This window comes from Ictidomys tridecemlineatus, chromosome 15 (assembly GCF_052094955.1).
Source record: "Ictidomys tridecemlineatus isolate mIctTri1 chromosome 15, mIctTri1.hap1, whole genome shotgun sequence".
NCBI classification, from domain to species: Eukaryota; Metazoa; Chordata; class Mammalia; order Rodentia; family Sciuridae; genus Ictidomys; species Ictidomys tridecemlineatus.
In genome coordinates this window covers 59,243,747-59,267,101 of record NC_135491.1, presented here as the reverse complement: position 1 = coordinate 59,267,101, position 23,355 = coordinate 59,243,747, and the positions used below count along the sequence as shown (strand labels likewise).

At 59.0% G+C, this 23,355-nt stretch overlaps 2 protein-coding genes across 5 annotated transcripts in view; one reads left to right on the top strand and one right to left on the bottom strand.

The window, feature by feature from the left end:
• The window catches only part of Klhdc4 (kelch domain containing 4), a 40,630-nt gene extending 36,525 nt beyond the window's left edge, over positions 1-4,105 (top strand). For all 3 annotated transcript variants that reach the window (XM_078032797.1, XM_078032796.1, XM_005335437.5), the window contains 4 exons: positions 1,087-1,295; positions 2,500-2,899; positions 3,638-3,760; positions 3,895-4,105. In XM_078032797.1, the coding sequence (XP_077888923.1) occupies positions 1,087-1,295; positions 2,500-2,899; positions 3,638-3,760; positions 3,895-3,908 (746 nt within the window). In that variant the 3' untranslated portion in view covers positions 3,909-4,105. The remainder of the gene's footprint in view (positions 1-1,086; positions 1,296-2,499; positions 2,900-3,637; positions 3,761-3,894) is intronic.
• Positions 4,106-10,290: 6,185 nt separating this feature from the next.
• The window catches only part of Jph3 (junctophilin 3), a 49,088-nt gene continuing 36,023 nt past the window's right edge, over positions 10,291-23,355 (bottom strand). For both annotated transcript variants that reach the window (XM_005335438.5, XM_040279287.2), the window contains exons 3-5: positions 20,840-20,964; positions 16,179-17,059; positions 10,291-12,021 (exon numbers count right to left, since the gene is read on the bottom strand). In XM_005335438.5, coding sequence (XP_005335495.1) covers positions 11,941-12,021; positions 16,179-17,059; positions 20,840-20,964 — 1,087 coding nt within the window. In that variant the 3' untranslated portion in view covers positions 10,291-11,940. The remainder of the gene's footprint in view (positions 12,022-16,178; positions 17,060-20,839; positions 20,965-23,355) is intronic.

The window sequence follows — 23,355 nt, the reverse complement described above, 5'->3', positions numbered from 1 at the left end:
TCCTGAGAGGCGGGGAATCCCGTATCTTCCAGAAGAGATGGAGTGACCACCTTCCAGGCCGTAGCCCTGCATCTTGGGAGAGAGCTAGGTGGGGTCTGAGGCCTGGGTTCTGGTGCCAGGGCTGCCTCCATGTGACAATGTCCTCTGACCTCCTTGGAGGAAAAAAATGAGGGGATTGCCACGCACAGTAGCTTTACTTGTTCCTGCCCTAGAATTCTTCAGTCTCAGGACTTTCCTGCACCACATACTTCTCAGTTGGCCACAGTGTCCTGCACTTGCAGGTGAGGGTGTTTGCTCCTCCTGTGAGCTCCTTATATACCAGGGCACTTGGACCTGAAGGCTGGACTCTGCTCACTGCTCAACCCCAGCGAGAGAGACTAGAAAGTCCTGCCTGCCTGTGCGTGTGTACTGGTGGTGTAGCTCTGTACCTTCTGGTTGTGATGAGTTGGTCGTGGCCCACGAGTAGTGGGCCCAGAATCCCACTTGTGGGGGGTGTCCACAGCCATGTCCAACACTACCCAGTGGAATGTCTGCTGTTACTTTTTAGTTCGTTAGGGGAAAGTGTCTACCCTTTTTTCTGGAAGTGGTGGAATTTGCCTCACACTTTACACAGACCAGGTTTTGAGAGCTCGCACCCATGAGGCACCTGCCAAGGCAATGCAAGGCAGACGTCGCCAGCAGGAAGAGGCACCAACCTGCGGTCTAGTGTGCGCCAGGCAGAGGTTCAGTGTTGTCTGGTCCCTTGTGGGACTGTGCCCCCCCCAGCCGCCCACAGGGACCTGCTGGATGTGGACTTTCTGGAGACCCTCCTAAGACCCAGGCAGCCCTCCTGAGGTCCGCTTCTGTGCCCCTACGCTTCCCGCACTGACCACTAGGTGGCAATGTGAGGAGGGCACGGAAGAGTCACACAGCTGGGCCTGAGGAAGGACAGAGCCCCAGGGTGGAACCTCGTCCTGTTCTGCTTCTGCAAAGGGAGCCTCACAGTGAGGCACGGCCATTTGCCTGCACCGACCATCACTGGGCGCCAGGGCTCCCCAGCCTCCTGTGTCTCTTGCCTTTCTTACCTTCTTTGTTCTCTATTGACAGGCAAATGGACATGGACCCGGATCAGCCCTTCAGGGGTCAAGCCCACTCCAAGGTCTGGCTTTTCGGTGGCCATGACCCCAAATCATCAGGTGCTACTCTTTGGGGGCGTCTGTGATAAGGAAGAGGAAGAGAGCCTGGAAGGCATGTTCTTCAACGACCTGTACTTCTACGATGCTGCCAGGAGCCGCTGGTTCCTGGGACAGCTGAAGGTGTGAGCTCTGGCCTGGAGTGCCCAGGCAGGCAGGCAGGCAGGCTGCAGCTGTGGTGGCCAGAGCCACCCTCACACCTCAGTACCTCTTCCAACCCACAGAGCATCTGTGTACCCTCCCAATGGGAGTGTCCTGCTTCCACACACATCCCAGCTGACCAGGCTTGGGGCTCTGGCCTGGTGCCCACTGGCACAACCTTGCTGTCCTTTAGAGCCAGAAGCTGCCCAGGCCACCGTCTGATGATGGCACTTGTGGTCCTCTGCAACAGCCTGTGTGTCTGCTGCCTAGGCTTGTCCCTGGTTTCCCATCACCCTCTCTGCTGTCCTTATCAGAGCAGCTGCTGCCCAGGGCTGCCCGAGACTGGCAGAACAGTGGTGGCAGTCCCAGAAGGGGACTTGCAGTCAGCCCCACGGTCTGCGTAAGCACATCAGCATTTCACCCCACATGCCCACTGCAGTGCACCCGCCTGCCACAGAGGCACACTGCTGTCACAGGTCTGACGGAGTGAGTGGCACACGCTGTTCTGCACGTGGGGCCTCTGCTGGGTGGAGAGCTTCCTCCCCAGACCCCAGGGCTGGTTAGTCTTGTCCTCACTGTTTGGTCTCAGGCCCCCTGGTGCTCCTCGAGGTGAGACTCTCAGCAGTGTCCCTATGGTGAGCTGAGTACCTGGAGTGTGGCTTTGCCCTGGGTTGGCCTGTGGAGAGTGGTGCTGGAACTTCTGAACACAACATGGCAGCAGACATCATCTCAGGAAGATGCGTTCTCTGAGAAAATGACCACCACCCCTTAGCAAAAGGGTCTAGGCAGGCTGCAGTGAGGTCTAAGAGGCCAGCGGCAGGGCAGATGGTCGTCCAGCGGAAGGGGGCCCAAAGGAAAGCTGCATGGGAGTGTTGGGACTGCAGGTTCTGCTTCCCACATGGCACCTGTTGTCAGCAGGTTTTGTTGACCCACTCATCACTCTGCTGGCCCTGGTGGGCTTTCCCAAGGCTACCTTCAGGGCTGTAGGAGCCAGGGTACTGCTGGGGTTCTGCCTGGCGGCCTTCTGTGAAGATACCACTCTTGCCTGCCCACTGTCTCTGCTGCCTGAGAATACAGGGATGTCTGTGGGACTTTGTCCCTACAAGTCCTTTGTGGTGTGTTGGGGGGCAGGGCCGCCCCTGCTCTGCTGCTCAGGTCAGGCACTCTGCTCTCATTCCCTTGTCAGGGCCCCAAGTCGGAGAAGAGGAAGCGAAGGCGGGCCAGAGCAGAGGACCACGAAGGTGCCAGGGAATTGGAGCGTGGGGCAGCCAGTGCCCCCGAGCCCCTGGAGGTGGTCAAAGAGGTGGTGGCCGAGGATGGGACCGTGGTCACCATTAAACAAGTGCTCACAGCCCCAGGCTCAGCAGGCTGCCCGCCCCCAGAGGAGGAGGATGGGGCTATGGAGGCTGGCCCCAGGGTGGAGCCCTGCCCACGCTCCAGTACCATGCTGGCCGTTAAGCATGGGCTGCTGTATGTCTACGGGGGTATGTTTGAAGCCGGTGACCGCCAGGTGACTCTAAATGACCTGTATTGCCTCGACCTCCATAAGATGGAAGAGTGGAAAGTCTTGGTGGAGATGGATGCAGGTAAGCCAGAGTGGGGCGGGGGCGGGGGGGTCTTTACCTGGAGGGCACACACCAACTGTTGGGCGGGCTTTCTCCAGTACGCCTGCCCCTGTCACCATATCTGCCCTGAGCCAGGAGCCTCATGGGGACTTGGGCTCTCGCCAGGATACCCTGAGAGCCTGCCTGAGTGTGGGCTGCAGAGGGCACTGGACACCAGCTCTGGACAAAACTTCTGTGGGTGCACCTAGTGGTTCTGCTGGAACTCAGCCGAACAGACCCTCCTGTGTCCCGGAGCTCCCAAGTGTTCAGTCTGTGGCCCTGTCTCCATTACCCAAACTGCCTTGGCCCCTTGAGTCCTCAGGTCCCCGTTTTCCCTCAGACTGCCATGGGATCCGAGTCATTTTTATGAAGACTCTAGGTAGAATGCGGGACTCCGTGTCTGGGGAGCACCAGATCACAAAGTTCAGGCCCTGCTGCTGTCTCCTGAGGACCAGCTGTCACTCAGCAGGCCACGTCCGTGGAGGGAGTGGTGTCTGCTCGTCCTCTGTGTCCCCTGATCTCTCTGCTCTTGAAGTCCAGGAAGATGTTGTCTCTTCTCTGCTGGCCCTGGGTGTCCTGGGGTGTCCAGGACAGGGGAGTTGGGTTTCATGTCACAGTTTTGGATAAGAAAATGGAGTCCTGTGAGTTGGCCAGCTCCTGCGTGCAGTTTTTCCTGACACCCCAGGCTTCAGAGAGTCTCTGTTCTTTTTGTTTTTGAAGAAACTCAGGAATGGCTGGAAGATACGGACTCAGAGGAGGACAGCAGCTCGGCTGAGGGTGCTGAAGGGGGAGATGAGGACCAGGACGAGGACAGCGGGGAGGAGACCGGCGAGGAGGAGGAAGGTGAGGTTCTCCTGGGATCGGACTTTGTTCTGTGCTCTTGAGGAAGCCTCAGGTAAACCAGCGCCCGTTGAGGGCGGTACTGCTGCAGCCTCTGCAGCCGCACGTGACGGCTGTCTTCTGCATTGCTTGCCCAGGCTCCCACAGCTGAGTGTTTCCCGCCTCTTCTCCTGGATGGAGCAGTGGCATGGACCATCCACCTGGGACTGAGCAGTACTGGCTGGAACTCACCTGGGACAACCTGGGGTGTGACACTCTGGAGAAGAAAGTGCTGGAGGTTAACTGAGGGTAGCTGAGGCCCTTTAGCATCACCAGGCATCATTTAAAATAAATTGAGTGTGAACTAGGCCTGCAGTCCTGTTCTTCAGCCTGGAGCATCCCCGCAGTCTGGCCCGGCCTCTGCCTTCCTGTGGGTTCTACCAGGTGGGTGGAGTGGCTGCCTGCGTTCGGGGTGAGGCCACTCAGAAAGGACCCCAGCCAGCCTGTTTCTGTTCCAATAAACCCGGACTAGGTGTCCTTTGAGGGGGTTTTCCTTCTGCCAAGGGGACACCAATGTTCTATGACCCCATGCCGTCACACTGGAGTCTTCAGTACCTGGCAGTGGATGAAGCAGCCGTGGTGCTCATGTGGTCGTAGTGCCTTCAGCATGGAGGGCCTGCTGCCAGGCCAGTCCTTCCTGCTGCGCAGCCTCCTCATGGGTTTTGGGAGAGAGCTCCAGATGCCGGCGGGCCCACCATCAGCCTTCTTGGGGAGCAGGCGGTGGAGCCACACACCCCCACCCCCCACCCCGTGCCTTTCCTCCCTGGGCGCAGGCTGTTTGCAGAGTGACAGCAAGGAAGGGAAGCCAAGAGCAAGGACTCCACGCCTCTGCGGCCTGCCTGCCCAGCACCACTGCCCTGGAGCAGGTGGGGCCTCCTGGCCCGGAAGCCTGTGGGCCAGCATGGTGGCCAGTGCCTGCTCTGGGGCTGGAGACCAGGCTTCCTGTGTCTGGTTGAGTTGTGAGTTGGCCTTTGACTTCACGCTGGTGCGGTTTTTCCCTTTCATCCAAATGTCTTCACAGTGACGTGCTGGCCTGGTGGTTTCTGTAGTGCGGCATAACCCTGTCACCTGTTTGTCACCCTAGAGTTAACCAAGAGGTAGGCTCAAGCACAGAGTTCTAATGGGAAAGGGTGGGGCCCCGCTTGGCTGGAAACAGCCCCCTTTTCCATCGTCTTCTCGTGCTGAGTGTGCACTATGGAGATCAGGGTGGTCTTAGGGCAGGGCACCTCACACCCGTGAGGGGGAGCTCCAGCCAGCACATCCACAGCAGGGTCACTGCAGCGGGTCTGTGGGGCTCCTTGTTCTCTTCTGAGGGCAGCTGAGCTGGCCACATAGGTCACGCTGTTAAGATGAGCTTGAGGGGTTGGTTGGGCTCAGTTGAATAAAACGGAAGGGAATCACCAGCTAAGCTTGGAAATCTGATCATTGAAAGTTTGGTTTGGTTTTGGCTTTTTAGATGTGACAGTAGTGTTTATTCAGTTTGACATATTTTTTTCTCTCTGAATCAGTACAAGCAAGAACTTTGGGTAGTTGATCCTTAGAAATACTTTAAGGGAGCTGAGTGTGGTGGCCACATCTGTAATCCCAACCACTTGGGAGACCGAGGCAGGAGGTTTGCAAGTTTGAGGCCAGCCTCAATAATAGAAGGCCCTGTTTCAAAATTAAAAGGGGATGAGGGTGCAGCTCATTGGTGGAGTGCCCAGTTCAATCCTAGTACTGCAAACATTGATGAGATAACCTTTAAGGGACCAAAGGCTGGAAGCCCCCCCTAAGGTTAATAGCTAGCTCCTGTCAGTTTCAGGTGACTAAATGAGAGCAACACGGAAAGCCTTCTCAAGTCTGCTGTCATGGGGTGTTGGAACCAGGTGATGACGTCATGAGAGGAATTTGCCTGAGGAGGGGATGTCTGTTCTCTCCCACGGAAGGAGAGGTCAGGCGCCGGCCCCCACTGCAGTCTGCACCTGTCTGTGCCGCAGGACCTTTCCAGTCACTGCTGCAAAGCAGCGGGAGTTGGAGGCAGAGCTGTGGGGCCCTAGCACGGCTCCACCCTAGCTCTGCTCCACCCTAGCTCAGCTCCCCGGCGCCGTAGGCACTTCTGCCTCAGCAGGCGTCCTCGTCCAGCTGCGCCTGGTCACTGAGGTCTGACTATGGCATCCTCAAGGACACAGCAGTCACTGGGGGAAATGGAAGCACCAGCAGTACAACAGGTGGCATGATTGGTGCAGGGACCAGGGTGGTGGCCTCCCAAGTCCAGCTGAGCCCATCGGTCCTCTTGTCTTCGCCCTGAGGGCCCCTCTAAGCCCCCAAGGCTGCAGACCCCCCAGAGGCTGGCAGAGCCACAGGGCAGGAAGCGGAAAGACCAGGGTTGTCCTGGGTTGTCGTGGAAGAGCTCCTGAGCTGGGAGCACCAGGCCTCTAACTGAAGAGACGCATGGAGGTTTGGTAATGTTAAAATAGGGTTTCAAGATACTGCCTGCCCTGGTTGGCTTTGTCCTCTGCTTACAGAGGTGGCCCATGCTGTGGCCATGTCACCTATTGGTGCCTCAGAGACCAGGGCATCCTGCATCTTGTCAGCCCACGGAGAGGTGAGCCGGGCTCGCTGCCTGGAGAAGGACCCAGAAAATGTTAGGCTGGGCCGGCTTTTCCACTCATCAAGGGCTCCTCCAAGCCACAAGGAGCGCGGCTGTTGGGTAACAGAAGCACAGTTTTTGAACGGGCATTGGTGTTTGTCCAGCCTTTGGCAATAGAAGGACCTTCAGTAAAGACACCAGTTTATAAAGAGGTGAAACAAGTTTTCCACAGTTTCAAATGACATTTATTTCTAAAAGGAGCAAACTTTTCCTTTAATTTTGATAGTGCTCCTTGATTTCAGTGGTAAAATACATAGCAGTGGTATGATTTAAACAGTACATTCATTAGAGAAGGTTTGTTTCCATTTTGTAATTAACCAGGCCGTTTCCAGCTAAAAAACAAGAGGCCACCCTAACTAGCTGCTCCATGGAGAACCCAGTGCCCAGCAGATGTTACCTTTGGCTATGTGTGTGGGGGTGCAGTAAGCAAGGGGTTTACCTGCACCAGGGAAAGAACTGAATACAAGAAAATGCAGATTAAGACGGTTCTAGGTCAGAGTTCACAAAAAGGCATCTACACTGCAGCCAGCAGTTTCACGTCTGCAGCAAGGGTCAGTGGCCGTGCAAGGCTCACCACGCCATGTGGGTCGAGGCAGCTCAGTAGAAAGGTGGGATAGCCTTTCAGGGAGCTTCTGTCTGCAGGCTGGGTGGACAGCACCTGGCCCCGATGGCTGCCCACAGCCTGTGGCATGCAAGCTGCATCTGCTGGGGTGTGGCATGCTCCGGAGAGTGGGTCTTACACAGGGACCTGCATGCAAATAACTGGGGACTCCTGGGCACTTGGCCTCAGATGGAGGGACTGACAGAGGGTGCCCTGCACCCCACCCCACCCTACTGTGCCTTCACACCTGTCTCCTCCCTCCAGCCTAAGTCCACATCTGAGGAGCCACCCTGGGCAGTGGAGATCAGCCCTCCTTGCTGACCAGCAGCCGCTAAATGGACTCAGCTGTGGAAGGGTCATTTGTGAGTGAGGAGTGGTGGGACAGTATGAAGTGGATGGCAATCTAGAGAGGGAGACAACCCATTGGTGTGAGTGACATTGGCGGGTGAGGTTGAGCACAGTGCTCTGTTACATCCCGCCACACGGAGGGCTGCAGGGCGTGCCTCCGGCCTCCATGTGATCTGACCTCTGTCCCAGGTGAGGCAAGGTCACCAGAGCAGGCAGAACGTGGTGTGCTCATGGTGCTCCTGCAGGGAAGATGAGCAGCATCCAGCGGAGACCCTGCCTTAGCCACCTTGGGTCTAGGAGGCTTTCCTGGTTTGGGCTGCAACTGTCACCAAGCAGTGGTGGCAGCTGGAGGCGCATGTCCCCATGTGGCGGTGGGTGCAGACCTGAGGGAGCCCACTGGAGCCCGCAGCCAAGGTGGGATGTTGGTTCCTGAGCCAGGGCAGGCAAGGGCGTGCGGGCCAGGCATGGCCAGAGTGAGGTAGTGTGACGGTACTGCCTGCCCTGCCCTCCCAGAACCCAGCACCCAGGCTCCACACGCAGCTTACCGTCCCAGTGGGCTGCTTACTCTCTGCATCTTGGGACTCCTCTGGGCTTTCACAGAGCAGCACAGCAAGCCTTTGTACCTGGCCGGGCTGAGGTTCCCGTGTTCCAGCCTTCCTCCAAGAATCATGCCCAGGGTCCTCCAGGGGCTGGACCCGTCCTGCCACACACTGCTCCCTCCTACCTGCATCTCTTCAGGTGCCATTGTCCTGCAGCTCCCCAGGAAGGGCCAGCACAGGGGCTTGGGGCTGCAGGCTGTTTTCCTGCCTTTCAGACATCTCCATCCCCGAGTTGTACCTCAGGCACGCTGCTACGCTGGGAAAATGCAGGTCAGCTTTTTTCTCCGAAACAAAGGCAACTTTACTGTTTCTTGCTTCTTTTAAGGCTGAGTTGGCGACACGTCTTGGCACTTGGGGACAGATTGTTTTCTCAGTCTGCACGACCTGCCTGGCAGGCCTGGGCAAGGGGACAGAGCTGGGTGCACACCTGAGTTCCTGGGCAGCAGAGCTCAGACTCACTCCCTCCTCTGCCTGGAGTCCAGGAGGCGGTCCTCGTCCTGCGCAAGGTGGAGGGGGACCTCCTGAGAAAAGTCTGTTCACTCTGCTCTGTGAGGCGCAGATGCGTCAGCTATGCCTTCCGGTCGGCGGGGAAGCCAGGAGCCACATAGCACGACAAGCTGTGGAGATGTAGGAGGGTCTCGTAGGCACCTTTATGCTGATTTTCTGAGACCAAAGGCAAGAAGGGTGGAAGACGAGACCTGTGAAGAGTTAAAGAAACAGCTTTATCTAGAAGAGAGAGGTGCCCCTGGCGCTGTTGTCGTGAAGTGTTTTATTGCACAGGTGAAGTGACATGAGTAACCATCCCGTGATGTTTTGGAGCAGATCAGAGGTCCTGGCCTGTGCTGCTGTTAGCCCTGGAGGGCAGCCCTGGCCGCTGCAGCCCGCAGGTCCTCGTGGGTACAGGCCTGCCAGAGAAGTAATACTGGTGCTGACCCAAAAGTGTTGGACAGCCCCAAACCCAAACTAAACAAGCACCCAAAGCCGAAATGTTTCTTGTGTCTCCCAGATGCTCTTCTCGGCACCCAGTACCTCAGGCTTGGCACCTGCAGGCTCGGGACCACGTCCTTCCGTCTTCATGTGGGGTGCCCTGTAGTCTGTCTAAACTGGAGCCATTTTGCGGGTGAAGAGGAGCAGGGAGGTTGGGGCCAGGGTGTGTGGCCACCCTGTCCAAGTGCCACAGCCTGAGGAAGGTGTGGTGGGGGAGCCAGCGCAGCCTGGCCTGAGACTTCACTGAGGAATCCTGGGCTTAGTGCATCCAGGGAGGACTGTCTGTCTGCTCACACTCGTGCAGCAGGGTTTCAAAAAAGAGCAGTTTATTGGCTGGGCGATGGACTGGGCTGTGCAGAAGGAGCATCAGGCTGTGTCCCTGTGGGCCCCACCCCTGAAGAGTCTGGGCAGTGAGCACTGCCCTGGGGCACCATGCAGAACTTCCCGTGCCACTGTCTTCCCCTTCAGTTACATCGGGCTCTGTGCTGCAGGCTTCATCTTTATCTTTGGGGAACCTGTGTGCTAGCAGTTACAAAACCTAGAATCCAAAAGATGGATGAGCGCTTTTCTGGAATGACCCATGCGTGTTACATGACTGACAGAAGTCCAGTGTGCAGGGAGTCCTCAAAGTCTCCATGAAGGACACTGCTCAGCTGTGGGAACACAGCGTCATTCTCACTCCCGGCAGCCCAGTAGCAGGGTCTCAGGAAAGACACGAGGTTCCTCTCTGCATCTGGTTTCCCCTCCTGGAGCAGGCAAGAGGCTGACAGGAAGAAAAATGGTTCTTAGGATGTGGCTCTGTGCACTGGGAGCCAGAGTGGGACCTGGTGCTTGGCCCTGCCTGCTGCCGTGCTCAACTGGCCCCACAATGGCCCACCAGGACCCTGTGGGGGAAGTGGGGGTTCTGGACAGGTGCAGCCACCGGTGCATGCACCAGCTGGAAACCAGCTGTCTAGATGCCAGACCCAGTGGATCTTGGCCTTGCTCAGATCCTCGGACTGCACCAGGAACAGGGGAGATGGCTTCCCCTCTGCAGTTGCTGCAGACTGCAGACAAAGCTCTGGGCAGGGTCTGGTCTTGTCGGTGGTGTCACTGGCAGCAGAGAGTGCTGTGCTGGCCAAGCATCTGCGAGCATGGGTGTGGAGGCACATGTGCCCCTGCCCAGCCTCAGGTTTGTGCTCTGCTTCTCACATACCTGTGGCATGGCCTGCAAGGAACCACCTACGTTTGTAGGTCCCCTTTGTGTCATGCAGTTACTGGAATGTACAAAAGAAGTCTCATTGTTTTTACAAAGAGTTGCAAACAATTACAAAACACATCCCAACATGGATGATTCTTAGAGCTGCAAAGAGCAGGAATCTTTATTTGGTTCACTTCAGGTCTGCAGCAACCACTTGATATTAAAAAAGAGGAACGGAAAGATGTACAAAAGATGTAATATCCCTTTAGAAAGGAACATTGTCAGAAATGGATCATCTGCTGAGCATCCCTCCCTCTCCTGTGCCCCCCAGACCAAACTGTGAGAAGGAACGGGGAGTGAATGGATAACGGAAAACAATAGAAACTGAATGTGACTGCAACATGCTCTAATCTTTAGTTTATTTCTGGTTAAAAATATAGCAATCCAGTGCAGTGTAGTAAAGAAGCTCTGCTCGAAAGGCAGCAGAGACGGCTAACGTAAGCAAAGCAAGGCAGGGTCCATGAGACGGACGAGCGCCGGCCTCCCAGGCATGCACGCAGGCTCCTGCCTACGGACACGCCTGGGCTGCCCTCGGCCACCAGGCGGTCTGGCATCCCTCGTTTGTTTGGATAATGGAACGACCCTGATAGAGAAGGCAGAAACGTAAGGAACCTGTTTTTGTTTGACCGAAACGAGTTGAACATTGCACATTGGGGAGGTGTCAGGTATGCAACAACGTCTAGGAAAGTCAAGCCACTGGGTTTCAATGACATTCCTGTCCCGGGGCCAGAACTGCGCTGGAGTAGCACTGAGGCATCTGGAAGGAATATGCATATCTGTTGGGGAAGTGGAGGCAGGCACAGTACAGAGATGTGAGAACCGTGGAGGTAACAGCAAGAGGTGACAGCTTCTGGGGCGTCACTGCCAGGGACGGAAGCCTGAATATACATCCTGCATACTAAGTGCAAAAGTGCCACATGCTCAGAGCCCAGGCATGATGTCAGACTGTCCATGGCACAGTGGGCCCCAGCCCTCACGCCTGGGGCACAGCCCCGCAGCACTTGGCTGTGCCAGCCAGATCTGGGTCACCCCGGACGCCTGCAGCACAGCCTCCCTGTGTGTGCTGAGCGGACGGCCGACGGTGACGGTGAGTGGGTAGGGTGGGGCAGGGAGGACTCTGTGTTAAGACTCGGTGTGGGGAGGTGGCCTCACAAGGAGGCCATGGGGCAGTGCCAAGAGGAGGGAGGCCGTGGTCTGGTGTGTGGGAGAAGAGAAGCGTGGTTCTCCTTCCCCTTGAGGATGCAGCACAGATTTGAAGTAGAAAAAGGCCTGGGCTGCTCCCAGCAGGACAGGACACCCTACTCCCCATGCTTGGCGCCCATGCTCAAGGCCAGCTGCTCAGACAGAGGAAAGCAAAGTCACTCGGCCTTCCGTGTTAGCCTGGCTAGCTGGGTACCCTGTGAGCGCTTCCTCGACCGCCACCTCTGTCCACACCCAGCGGGAAGGGCGAGGACCACGACTTCTCTGCCGCTGGTATGCCGGATCCCTTCTCTTTCCACGTCAAGCGGGAGGGTCGGCGTGCTGGCCTCCTTCTGCCATGCCACACAGCATAGTGTTACACAAGCAAAGAATTTGGCTAAAATCCAAAAAACATTACCCAGAAAAAAAGGCAAACTGTGAGTAATACCCAACCGTGGTGTTCTTCTGTGAAAAGACTGGAAGTCCTGGGGCTGTCCGAGCGGGGCGTTCCCTTTCCAGTTCCCCTTTGCATACCGTTGCTTCTGCGAGCGGGACAGTCTCTCAGATGAAGAAGTTGATGAACAGGATGGCGACTCCAATGTTGAGCAGGATCACCATGGCCACCAGGATGGGAGCTGAGCCCTGGAAGAGAGCACAGGTGGGTCACCATGTGTGCTGGCGTGGAGGCTCCCCAAACACCCTGTGTCACAGTGGTTAGTCAACAGATGCCTCCAGCTGCTAGGACATCGAAGCATGGTTTCACAGCACCCGCCCGTTCGCGGTGGCCAGCCAGCACCAGCTGTGCTCCCACGCCGAGTGGCCCTCAAGTTCAGAGCCCTTCAGCAGTCCTCCGTGAAGTCACCTTCCCATTAATTCACTCACACTCACAAGCCACCGCCCCTGAGCAACCGCAGCAGCTGACTTCAAAGCCACCAGACTCTTGTAGGAGCCCAGCTTCCAGGCTCCATTCAGGGTGCTTGTCTCAGGTGCAGCCCAGCCCTCCCCATGCCCTGCGTCAGTGCCTGGCCCTGGCCCTTAAATTGCAGGCTGCCCCTGTTGGGCAGGGACAGGTGGAGGCAAGGCCTCTGAGGTAGACCACAGGAGAGGATGCTGGCAGCTCTGTCCTGTGAGGCTGCTCCTCAAGACCAATGTCACCGCAGTGCTGAAGGCACAGTGACCTGCTGCACCAGGGAGGGGCAGGCCACCTCCTGGAGGGGGGCACAGCAGCCCAGCCCCGGGTGTGCCCATAGTGGTGGCCTGATCCCAGAAGACCTCTGCCCCCTGCCACACACACACACACACACACACACACACACACACACACACACGCACGCACGCACGCTACACCCAAGTAAAGAAGTGGCTGGGAGCCTCCACATCTCCTGGAGTGGAGATGACCTGCGCTAGGGTCCCAAGCTGCTTCCCTGCCCCTCTCCTCCCCTTGTGTCCAAATGTCAGAGCCATGATGAGGTTGGTTTTCCCAGACTGGGCAGGACCTGGTGGCATCAGGCTTGCAATACAGGCGAGGGAGGGGGCTGGAATGCCTCTCCCCGGAAAGGAAACGCCTGCTCTTCTCAGATGAGGCTGGAGGAGTCTGGCAGTTCCCCCAAGGGTTCCCTCCTAGGTGAGGACCCAAGAGAAATGAAAATGAAACGCATCCACGCAGAAGCCTCACGGCTGCTCGTGGCAGCAGCACACTGGCCAGAAAGTGGCAGCACACCATGCGTCTCAGACGTGAGCAGCTATGGCAGATGTGGCTGCCCGTGCAGAGGGTATCCACAGGAAGGAGTGCAGCTGGCGTGTGCCCCAACAGTGGGCCGGGTCTTGATGCTGGGTGAGGAGAGCCCAGCAAAAAGCTGCTCACCATATGATCCTATCAGTGTGAAACGTCCAGCAGGGGCAAGTCCCAGAGTGGGGACAGAGGGACGGCCCAGTGGTCTGCAGTGTCTTTACAGAGGATGGCAGTAGTCGAGAGTCGGACAGTTGTGATGGGTACACAGCCTAAATACACCAAAACTACCAACTGCCTGCCCTGGACAGGTGAGCCGTCTGGTGTGTGAATTCTCAACATAGCTGTCAGCTAAAACGATGGGTACCCCCTCATGGAGGAGGTGGCTCCTTCGCAGTCCTCTAGATGCAGTCTCACAGGGCCACCTGAACCCTGGGGTGTCCTGGAGGCACAGCTGCAGCCCCTCCCATGCACATGTGGGCTCCCCATACCCAGCTGCAGAGGAGCAGCCTGATCGTGCCCTCGCCTTCCTCCTGTCTGGCTGCCAGCCAGCCTGAGGCTCTTTCTGTCCCCAAGTCAGGCAGTTCTCCCAGCTGCATGGCCAGCTGAGTGACATGGTTGTCCTTGTGGTCAAGGAAGGTCCATTCTTGCCCCGGTTCCCGGTGCTCACCTTTCCAATACCTGGTGGCCAGGCCCTCGCCCTCCCTCTCCTGGCTCACAGGGCTGGGTGTGCACTATTATCCTGTCGAAAGGCTGCCTAATGCTGCTGGCTGTCATCCTGTGGTGACACAGCTCTTGTAGGGCCTGGGACGCTCTGTGAGGCAGGGTGCTGATGGAGAGTGTGCCACCACGCCACTCCTCACGAAGGGTCTTTGAGAGCTGGACAGCCGGCAGCCAACTCACCCACGATTGCAAAAGATGCCCTCAGAACCCAGCCTCAGGTGTCCGGCCCACTCAGCTCTGGAGCTGGGCCTCTGTGGCCCCCAGATCCACTGGCCCACTGGGCTCCATCTGCATTGTAGGCAGGGGCACCCTGGTCTGGCTGCCTACCCTGCCCTGCAGCTCACAGCCTGGCATTGAGTTTGCTCATTGGACTCTGGGCAGCAGAGATTTGCGGGGGGGAGGGGGGGGCGGTGTTGGGAATCAACCAGGTTGCTGAACCTTAGCTGTCCCCTGCCATGGGGGAGTCCAGAGCTGGCACCTGTGCCACAGCCTTTCTTCTACAGGGAATCAGGCCCAGAAACACTCAAGGGTCTAGTGGAGGCTGTGGAGTTCACTTGCTGGCAGAGCCGGAGGGAAAGCCTGGACATTCCTGTCCACGATAACTTCACCCTGAATTGCCAGGACCTGGGGCCTTGCATGGCCAGGTTCCTTTCCACCCCTGCTGCCCTCACAGCAAGGAACCCTGGACAGCCCCAGAGAAGCCGGTAGATCAGATGCTTCCATCAGGGCGGGGACTGCCGTTCTGCCCACTTACCCTAACTGTGGTAAGGGGTAGAGTCCCTGGATGAGGGGAATGCTGCTGGACAGGACATCCACCTCTGGCCCTGCTGCCAGCCCAGAGCAGCCTGAACTGTGGAGAGCTGTGCCCCAGGGAGGGGATGCAGCAGGCCTCAAGGACCTCAGCACCCACGTCACCCCAACAGCCACTCACTTCCCCACCATGAATGTTGGTGGAGCAGGCCACCTCCCCTCAGACCCAGTGACAGCCCCCAGAATATGTCCCCAGGTTGTGGGAGCAAGTGAACAAGACCCTGCCTGCTTTGGGCAGGAAGCTGGGACCCCAGGGTAGGCCCTGGAGTCTCCATCTTGGCTCCTGGGGCTGAGGGGGAATACCAGCCATGGCTGGGCTGCAGCCCCTGCCTCTGCCTGCAGCCACCCCACTCCAGAGCTGGCCGAGGCTGGCCCCACGTTGGCACGCCAACCAGAGGGGGCTTAGTGTCGAAAGCACCCAAAAGATTCAGTGGGCTAAATATAGCGTCGATCTGCACCTCCCACCCCTGCCCATCACTCCTCCATCCCAAAATAGCCCCGCGCAGGCACCCTGGCTGCTGCGACAGGGAGGATGAGCGTGAGTGCCAGCAGGAGCCACGCGGGCTGCTGTGGGTGTCTCAGGAGGGGAGGCGCTTTAGGGACCTGCGGAAGTGGCCTCGCAGGCCGCAGTACCTTTGGGGTAAACAGAGACTATCGCTCAGGAGCCCTGCTGTAGCCACGGCAACACACCTGCAGGGGGCCCCCTCCTGAGCCCACACTGTGGGTCCCACCCCCGCCTGGGTGAGCCCATCTCCTGTCTGCCCTGTGGAGTAGCAGCCTTTAGAATTTTTTTTTTTTTTTTTTTTACCATTGAAGAAAGAAACGAAGAGGTCTGGGCATTGCCTGTGCCTATGGGCAGGCAGGCTGGCGTCCTGCCGCAGACCTCTGGCCTTCTCCATTTTACCTACCCTGCATCCACATGGCCCTCAGCCAAGGAAGCAGGTCCTGGCTCCCCTCTGGGTATAACCTGTGCAAGACCCTGAGACCCCCAGCCCCGTCTGGCTCTGAGGCAGGGGCTATTTCCCCCAAAATGCCCACCCTCCCAGGGAACTCAGGTGGGGAAGATCTGCCCGGATGAAGCATGAGTCTCATGTGAGGTCCTCAAATGGGAGCATGCCCCGGCCTCCCACAGGGTGTGAGCAACCTGGGTGGTCTGAGCCTGACCCCAAAGGTCAGGATGGGGACGTGCCGGGAGAATGGGGAGAGCCGTGGCTGCCGGGTGAAGGAGGTCAGGAGCGACGGGGACACCCAGGGGCTGTCCTTGGACTCTGGCTTCCTGGGAGCAGCACAGACATCTGCTTCCTCCCATGGCCCGGAGAGTGCCTGGCCCTGCGTCCAGCACAGACGAAAGGTCTTCAGGGCCAGCCCACTGAGGCACTCTGCCCTGGTCCTCTGCCTTCCTCTCGCCACTGACCCAGAGCAATAGGAGACCCACCCCTGGACAGGCGCTCGAGAGAGACCTTCAGGGGGCCACAGGTCAGAAGCTGGGGGACAACACTGGATTCCCACCCCTGGGGCCCGGGAGGCCGCCACTTACTGTGCTGGACTTGAGGTCATCCCCGTTCTCCTCATCGGACTCCAGTGCGACAGGCAAAGACTTCTGGGGTGGGGAGAAGGTCAAGTCCCAGCGCAGCAGCCGAGGCTCAGGCCGGTCCCCCAGCCGCAGGCTCTCCAGCTTCTGCACGGTAGGCTCCACGCAGGAGGCCGGCCGCAGGTTCTCCTTGTTCTGGGACTTGGACCTCAGTCTCTGCAGCCCGAAGCCCCGGTCCTCGGAGCGCCGGTCGCCCCCCGCGCCCCGGCCGTGGCGTCTCCTCTGGGGGTGCGGCTCTGGTGTGCAGGAGTCCATCCTCAGCAGAGGCTTCATCTCCAGCTTGTAGTTGCTCAGCTGCTCCTCGTCGGGCTCCTGCAGCTTGGCACCCCCGGAGCCAGGGTTGCCCGCCCGGTGGTGGGAAGTCCACGAGAATGTTGGGGGGGATTCCGTCCGCCGCTCCCGGGGCTTGGGGTTCCCGGGCTGCTTGTGGCCCGCACCCCGGGTGCGGAAGTCCTCGGTACCTTGGCTACTGCGCAGGGCGCTGCTGCGAACGCCCCTGCAGCCCCCTGCCTTCTCCTCACCCCAGCTGTTCCGGGTGTAGTCCCCTCCCCGGCCCTCCAGGAGCATCTGGATGTCCCCGCCTCTCTCCTCGTCCACTGAGACCTGTCGTGAGAAGTGGGCCGCCCTGCTCCTGGAGGGGGCCGGCGGAGGCGTAGCTGCGGGGCTGGCGGGGAAGCTCTGCAGCGGGCTGTCATCCGGGGTCAGGTCTGAAGGGGTGGTGCCCTTGCGGTACAGCTCGGGGCTCTCCTGTTGCAGCGGTGTGCCGGTGGACAGCACCTCGATGTCATCACAGGAGCCCTGGTGCTTCGGCCTCTGGTACTCCAGCCCTTGGTGAGGAGAAAGAGACACAGTGGGGGTCACCCTGAGCCTGCTCCTCCAAGGCCCCTGCTCAGGAAGGTCCCGGGGCAGGGTGCTCCCTGCTCAGGGGAGGCGCAGGGGCAGAGGGAGAGACTGGTCATAGTGGCTCCCAGGGCCCTTTGGTGGGGCACGCTACCCAGCGTGCACTCTAAGGATGCCTGGGCGGCCCCAGGTCACAGCAATGGCAGTGGACAGCCCTCAGCCTGGTCCCTCATCACACACTGGCTGGCCTCCTACAGGTCCTGAGGCTTGGTGAGGCCAGGCGTGTCATGGTGTGACTACCAACCCCACCTGCCTCAGGCCTGTGCCTTCCCCTGGGATCAGGACCAGCATGGGGCCAGCATGAGGCTAGGTCCGGCCCCTCCCTGCATTGCTCAGGCCTCCATAGTGAACAGACATCTGCCTCAGCCGAGTCCCAGCCCGAGCCTGGAGGCTCAGACAGCCAGGCACCCACACTTCTTTGGCCAGCAGACCTCCGCAGGGCTGGCACTCAGCCTCTGATCGCTGTCCTCAGCCCCGCACAGGCCAGGCCCCAGTGACAGTGGCACAGTCACTTCACATGTCAGCACAAGACTGTGTCCCTGATCTCATCTCAGATGCCCAGGCAGCAGTGAGCAGGGCAGGGTGGTGACCCTGGCATGTGGCCCTGGGCCAGGGGCAGCCCCCTAAATTGGTGTCCCCATGCGTGAGTCATGGGGATGTGGGCCAGGCAGTCTCAGAGCCCCTTCCAGTGACTAGTCCTCTGTGGTCACAGGGCTGGGGCTACCTTGGTATCCACACAGAGAACCAGGCTGGGGATGGGTCCCTGCAGAACCACACTAGACCCGTGTGTCCACCTCCCAGCCTGGGTTCCCACCTCGCCTGCTTCCCTTCAGGGCCCCACGCTCAGAGCCCCCATAATCGTGCCTCACCACGCCACCCCCTTGGTTGGGGTTGGGCTTCTGAGGGCCACCATCCTTTGCCCAAACACCAGGGGTCTGGCAAGCTGGGACACTGAGCCTGCAAGTGGCCCTGTGGCCTTTCCTGTGAGGCCTGGAGGAAGGCTGGCACCCCAACTGCCAGAACTGCCGTGTGGGGAGGCGGCGCGCAGCTCAAGCTAACGGCAGAGCTGTGGCTCCTGGAGACGTCATGAGAGGATCGAGGCCAAACCTGGAGCAGGTGCAGCTCAAGGCCAGAGCCTTCATCTTGTGTCCTGCTCTTGGGCTCTGGAGCATGGGCAGCATCACAGAGTGCTGTGGGCACTGGACACTGCCCGGCAGAAAAGCAGGCTCCTGGTTTGGATGTCCCCACTTCCCCAGTGAAGGCTTCAGGTCCTCCAGGTGCAGGTGGCTTATACGGGATGGCCCTCTCCCCGGCTGAAACTCTGGGATTTGCTGTCCGAGCAGGTGCAGCTCAGGGTGGGGAGTCAGGCCCTGCTCTGCCTCCTGGCTTCCGGGACCTCGGGCAAGCTACTGCTCCCAACCTTGGCTTCATCTGCCAAGAGGAGACACAGCTTCTGGTTGTGAGGAGTAGCTGCAGGATGCCCAGTGGCCTCAGTGGCCCCCAGTCCCTGGTCTGGGCTCATTTGCCTGTAGTACTCTCTACACAGAAGGCTCAGCACTAATCAGAGACGCAGGATCCAACTCCTGGCAGGAGGCACTGTGGAAGGAAGGCCCAGGAAGCACAGCCAAGAACCCCAGAGGCTCCTGGAAGCAGGACCCGGTGGACAGGTCCCTGGGCCAAGGCTGGGAAGTGTCCAGTGCCCACAGCGCTCCTGTGATGCTGCCCATGCTCCAGAGCCCAAGAGCAAGACACAAGATGAAGGCTCTGGCCTTGAGCTGCACATGCTCCAAGTCTGGGCTTGATCCTTTCATGCTGTCTGCGTGGAGCCAGGCTCAAGCTGCCTCAGCAGCCCGAGCTTCAGTTCTGTCCTGAGGAAGAGGGACGCTTCCAGGAGCCAGCTTCTGGACCGAAACAGCAGCCAAGGCCTGGCCAGCCGGACCCATGGTCCTGGGCCCAGCACCCGCCTCCCAGGGCTCCCGGGGGCCACACACCAGGCATTCAACAGCAGACATTCTCTCTTGGGAGTCCGAGGGGTGGGGTTCTGAAGCCAAGCTGCAGTGGGGCTCTGCCAGGGCTCCAGGGGAATCTGCCCCTGGCCTCTCTGCGGCTTCCTGTGAGCACTCCTGGGCTGTGGCCACACCCTCCTGGCTTGGATGTCTCTGGGCGGTATTTTAAGAGAACTCCAGGCTAGATTTAGAGCTTTACTGATCCACGATGATCCCACCTCCCCATCTTGGCCTTAACTGCATCTAGGTAGCCCTTCCTCCCAACAAGCCGCAGGTGGACGATGCTCCTGGGCCATTCAGTGCACCCAGGAGCCTCAGACACTGTGGCCCTCCCTTTCCCTCACAGATGGAGAAACTGAGGCTCTGAGAGGCCAAGAACAGGCCCCAGCAGTGGAGTCGGCTTGCGACCTGTGCATGGGACCTGGGCAACCCATGGGTGGGGACTGTGCACTAAGTCCTCCAGGCTTCTTCGTGTGGCTGGTGTCACCAGGCGCCTAATGGTCTGAGCACAGGGCTGGTGGCCTGTGTCCACCCGGCTCACACACCTGGGCCCAGTGTGTCCAGAGAAGAGGCTGGGGTTGAAGGACGAGGGGTGGGCAACTCACAAGAATGCAGACCTGTCAGGACGCCATTTCCTAGCCCAAGGTCACAGCTGAGGTCCCATCAAGGACAAAGCAGAGTCCACCGACTCAGTCACAGGCAGTGGGACCAGGGGTGCTCTGTGTTCCTGACTGTACCTCTAGATAGGAGCGGCAGGCTCAGCCAGGACCCTGCACCCACCAGGGAAGAATGCGGAAGGATGATGGCCACATTCCATGTCTGGGCCGGGAACACCTGGGGAAGGCGCCCTGGGGCCAGTACAGGCAGGACACCAGAGAAAACAGATAGTGAGGACCAATTTGTCTGCTGGCCCAGTACTGACCCCTGGCTCCATCCCTGCCCCAAGGCCAGGAGGCAGCTCAGGGCTGCAGGGTTGGATCCATCCCCAGACGCCAGCAGCTTTCCACTCAGCCCTCCCGTGTGCTGGTCAGAGGTGCAGACAGGAGGGAGCCCTGTCCCCTGGGCTTCCCAGAGAGGCCAGGTTGGGAGCCAGTGGGCCATGACTCTGACCTCTGCCAGCACAGCCCTCTACCACACTCCACAGCAGGCCTTCATGACCCTGGGGCCTGTCGCATGGAGTGCAGAAGAGAACACACGGTCCCCATGGGCCCCTGCAGGGAAGGCTGAGGTTCCTGAACCTGATGGGACATGGAAGGAGCTGCTGTCCAGTACTCAGAGCCTCACCTGCCAATGCAGCAGCCAGTGGCCACACAAGGCCATTTGCATCTAAAAGCAGACAAGTTAAGACTGAATGAAACTAGGGCCAGCTCCTTAGTCTCTCACCACGCAAGGCTAGTGGCTGCCACGTTACAGCAAACAGAGGGAAATATCCATTATCACAGAATGTTCTAGAAAGATGGCAGCAGACAGGGAGAGGCAGCACACCTGGAAACAGACACATGGACCCTGGGGCCACCTGAAATTTTGAGGAGGCCCTGCCGGGACATGCAGCCCCAGTAAAAGCGGTGGCCACCAGTAGGATGTCAGCTTCTGGGGCAGAACCCGTGTGAGGCCAGCTGGCTTGTGGCACAGGGACACATCTGGTGCCCTGACCACCCGGCATGCACCCAGCCTTCGAAGCCTGGGGGGCAGCAGACTCACCGTTCTCCCGGTGCTGGAAGGAAGGAGAGAACTCTTTGGCAGTGATCCTGGCGATCCGGGCTTCCTCCTGCGCTTTCTGAGCCGCCGTGAGGGCGGCCTCGGCCTTGGCCCGCGAGTGGGAGGTCCTGGGGGAATACGGGAGGAATGAGAAGGGGGACGGGAAGCAGAGGTGGTGGGGTTGAGGCCTCGTGCCCACGATCCTGCACACCCAGTAAGACCAAGAGTGGAGGCTGGTGCGCTGCGGCTGCCTTCGGCCCTCCGGACCTTTCTCATTCATTCAACAAACATCACTGGTACTCATCCCCCAGCCCCGACGTGTCAGATGTGCTGCAGAACGTGCGTGTTCTCGTTATCGACCAGCGTCCTGCATGTGTGCACAGGGAGCCCAGGCCAGGGTGGTGCCACACCCCAGGGGTGCCATGACAGGGGACACCAGTGAGTCCTGCAGCAGGAGGGCCCCGATGCCCTCCTGTCAGCACCCCCCATCAACTCTGGCCCAGGACGACCCTAGGTGTGGGTGGGCGGGCTCCGCGCTGACAGAAGGAGACGCCAGTGCCCTGTGACGGCAAGCAAGCTGGGCGGCTGTGGGCTGCCCCCAGCTCTGCTCTGGCGGCCTCTTCCCACTCAGTCCTGCAGGCTGGCCAAGGCCACAGTGGCCAAAGCACCACTGCCCCAGTCTGGGGACTGCAAGTGTAAGATCCAGGTGCCAGCAGGCTCCACGTCTGGGGAGAACCGCTTTCTAGCGCACGGATGACACCTTCCCACTGTGTCCTTGCCTGGAGAAAGGGGCGGGGAACCCTCTGGGGCCTCCTCTTAGAAGGCGCTGATCCCATTGTGGGGTCTGCACCCTCATGACCTGGTCACCTGCCAAAGGCCCTGCCCCTGACACCAGCATGCTCAGGACTGGGTTGGACGCCTGTTGGGGACACACTGAGTCCTCTGTAGCCCTAAGCTGCCTGATCCCTCTCCCTGCAGCACCTGTCACTAGGGGTCCATGGGCTAAGCCTGGAAACCCTCGAATCTTGGGAGAGACCCGGTTTGCTCTCTTCAAAATCCCTCGGTGCTCACAGGAACAACTTTCCTGGAGAAGGTGACTCTGTCATGGATGCAGACACAGAAATATAAACCGCCACCAGACATGCTTCCAGGGAATGAAGCAAGGCAGAGGAGCCCGTGGCTCCCAGGCATTCCTGCCCTGGCTCCGCCATACTGCTGGGAGGGAGCCCCAGAGACCCGGGAGGAAGCCCTGGGCCGGAATTTGGCGTTGGCAAGATTCTGTCCTCGCATAGTTTTATTTCTTGGAAATGGGAGAATCTGTAATTTCTCAACATAGTTATGGCTGCATGTCCCATGGAATATGAGGACCACCTTCTAGAAGTTCCTTGAGAATCTGGTGTTTGTAATCACACAAAATAGGGGCAGGGAGTCAGAGATAAACCTGTTAATAAAGCACTCATCAATACCTGACTTACTGTCTCTGATGAGCCGGTGTCAGCCATTGCTGCAGGCCTGCTGGGCGCAGATGACCAGCATGTGTGCTAATATTGGGGCTCTCTGCTGCAGTCCCCACCTGGGGACTTTGCGGGACATCTACACTCACCTACACTCGTCTGGCAGCCTCAGGGTGGCCACCCCTGCCTGCCGCTGCTCAGTGCCTCCTCTGATGCCCAGATGGACAGCCCCACTAACCAGCAAGAGCAGCGGGGTGCCCTGAGGTCTGCAAGGTGGCAAAGTTGACAATGCATTGGTCCAACATGGCTTGCCCTTGGGGAGACACCAGGCCTGGCTGGAGCCTCAGGGAGCCTGGGTGGCCAAGGACCCAAGGCAAGCGACGCACCCCCGAGTTCACTGACCGCCCAGCCGCCAGCCTCTCCCATGGTCCCTGGGTCTCCTTGGCCACAGCGGTTTCACTGAGAAAGAACCCACAGGCCTGCACCCGCCTCAGGGTGGTTCCCAGGCACGCAGAGCTGTGCCACTGTCCAAGGTGCTCCTGCCCCAAGGGGACCCGTGGCCTCTATCGGCCACCCCCTCCCAGCCAACAGTCCATTTTGTCTGCACTCATCCTGAAAACCTCATGCCAAATAGACTTTTTCAGGTTTTCTTTCTTTTTACTTTTCCCTCACCAAGTGGAAGTCACATGACATGGAGGGACACCACCCACTGGCCTTCAGCGCGTGTGCAGCCATCACCTCCAACACTGCATCACCCCCAAGGGAGACCCTGTGCCCTTAACTTTCCCTCCAGTCCCACCAGTGACCTGTGAGGTTCTAAGCCACCATTCAGTGCGGACAAAACACCTGCCACTGTCTCAGCCAGGGCTGACCTCAGGCTGCACCGCACGGCTGCTGGGCAGCTGGGCCCGGTCCCCTCCACTCCCGGGTTCTTGCTGGGAACTCCTGCCTCACAGGGTTGTCAGTTGGTAAGGGAGACTCGAAGCTGCCCAGGCGAGTGTTCCTGAGGCCTCCACCCAGAGACTGAGCGTCTCAACGTCCCCCAGGAAGCTCCCGGTCACCTTT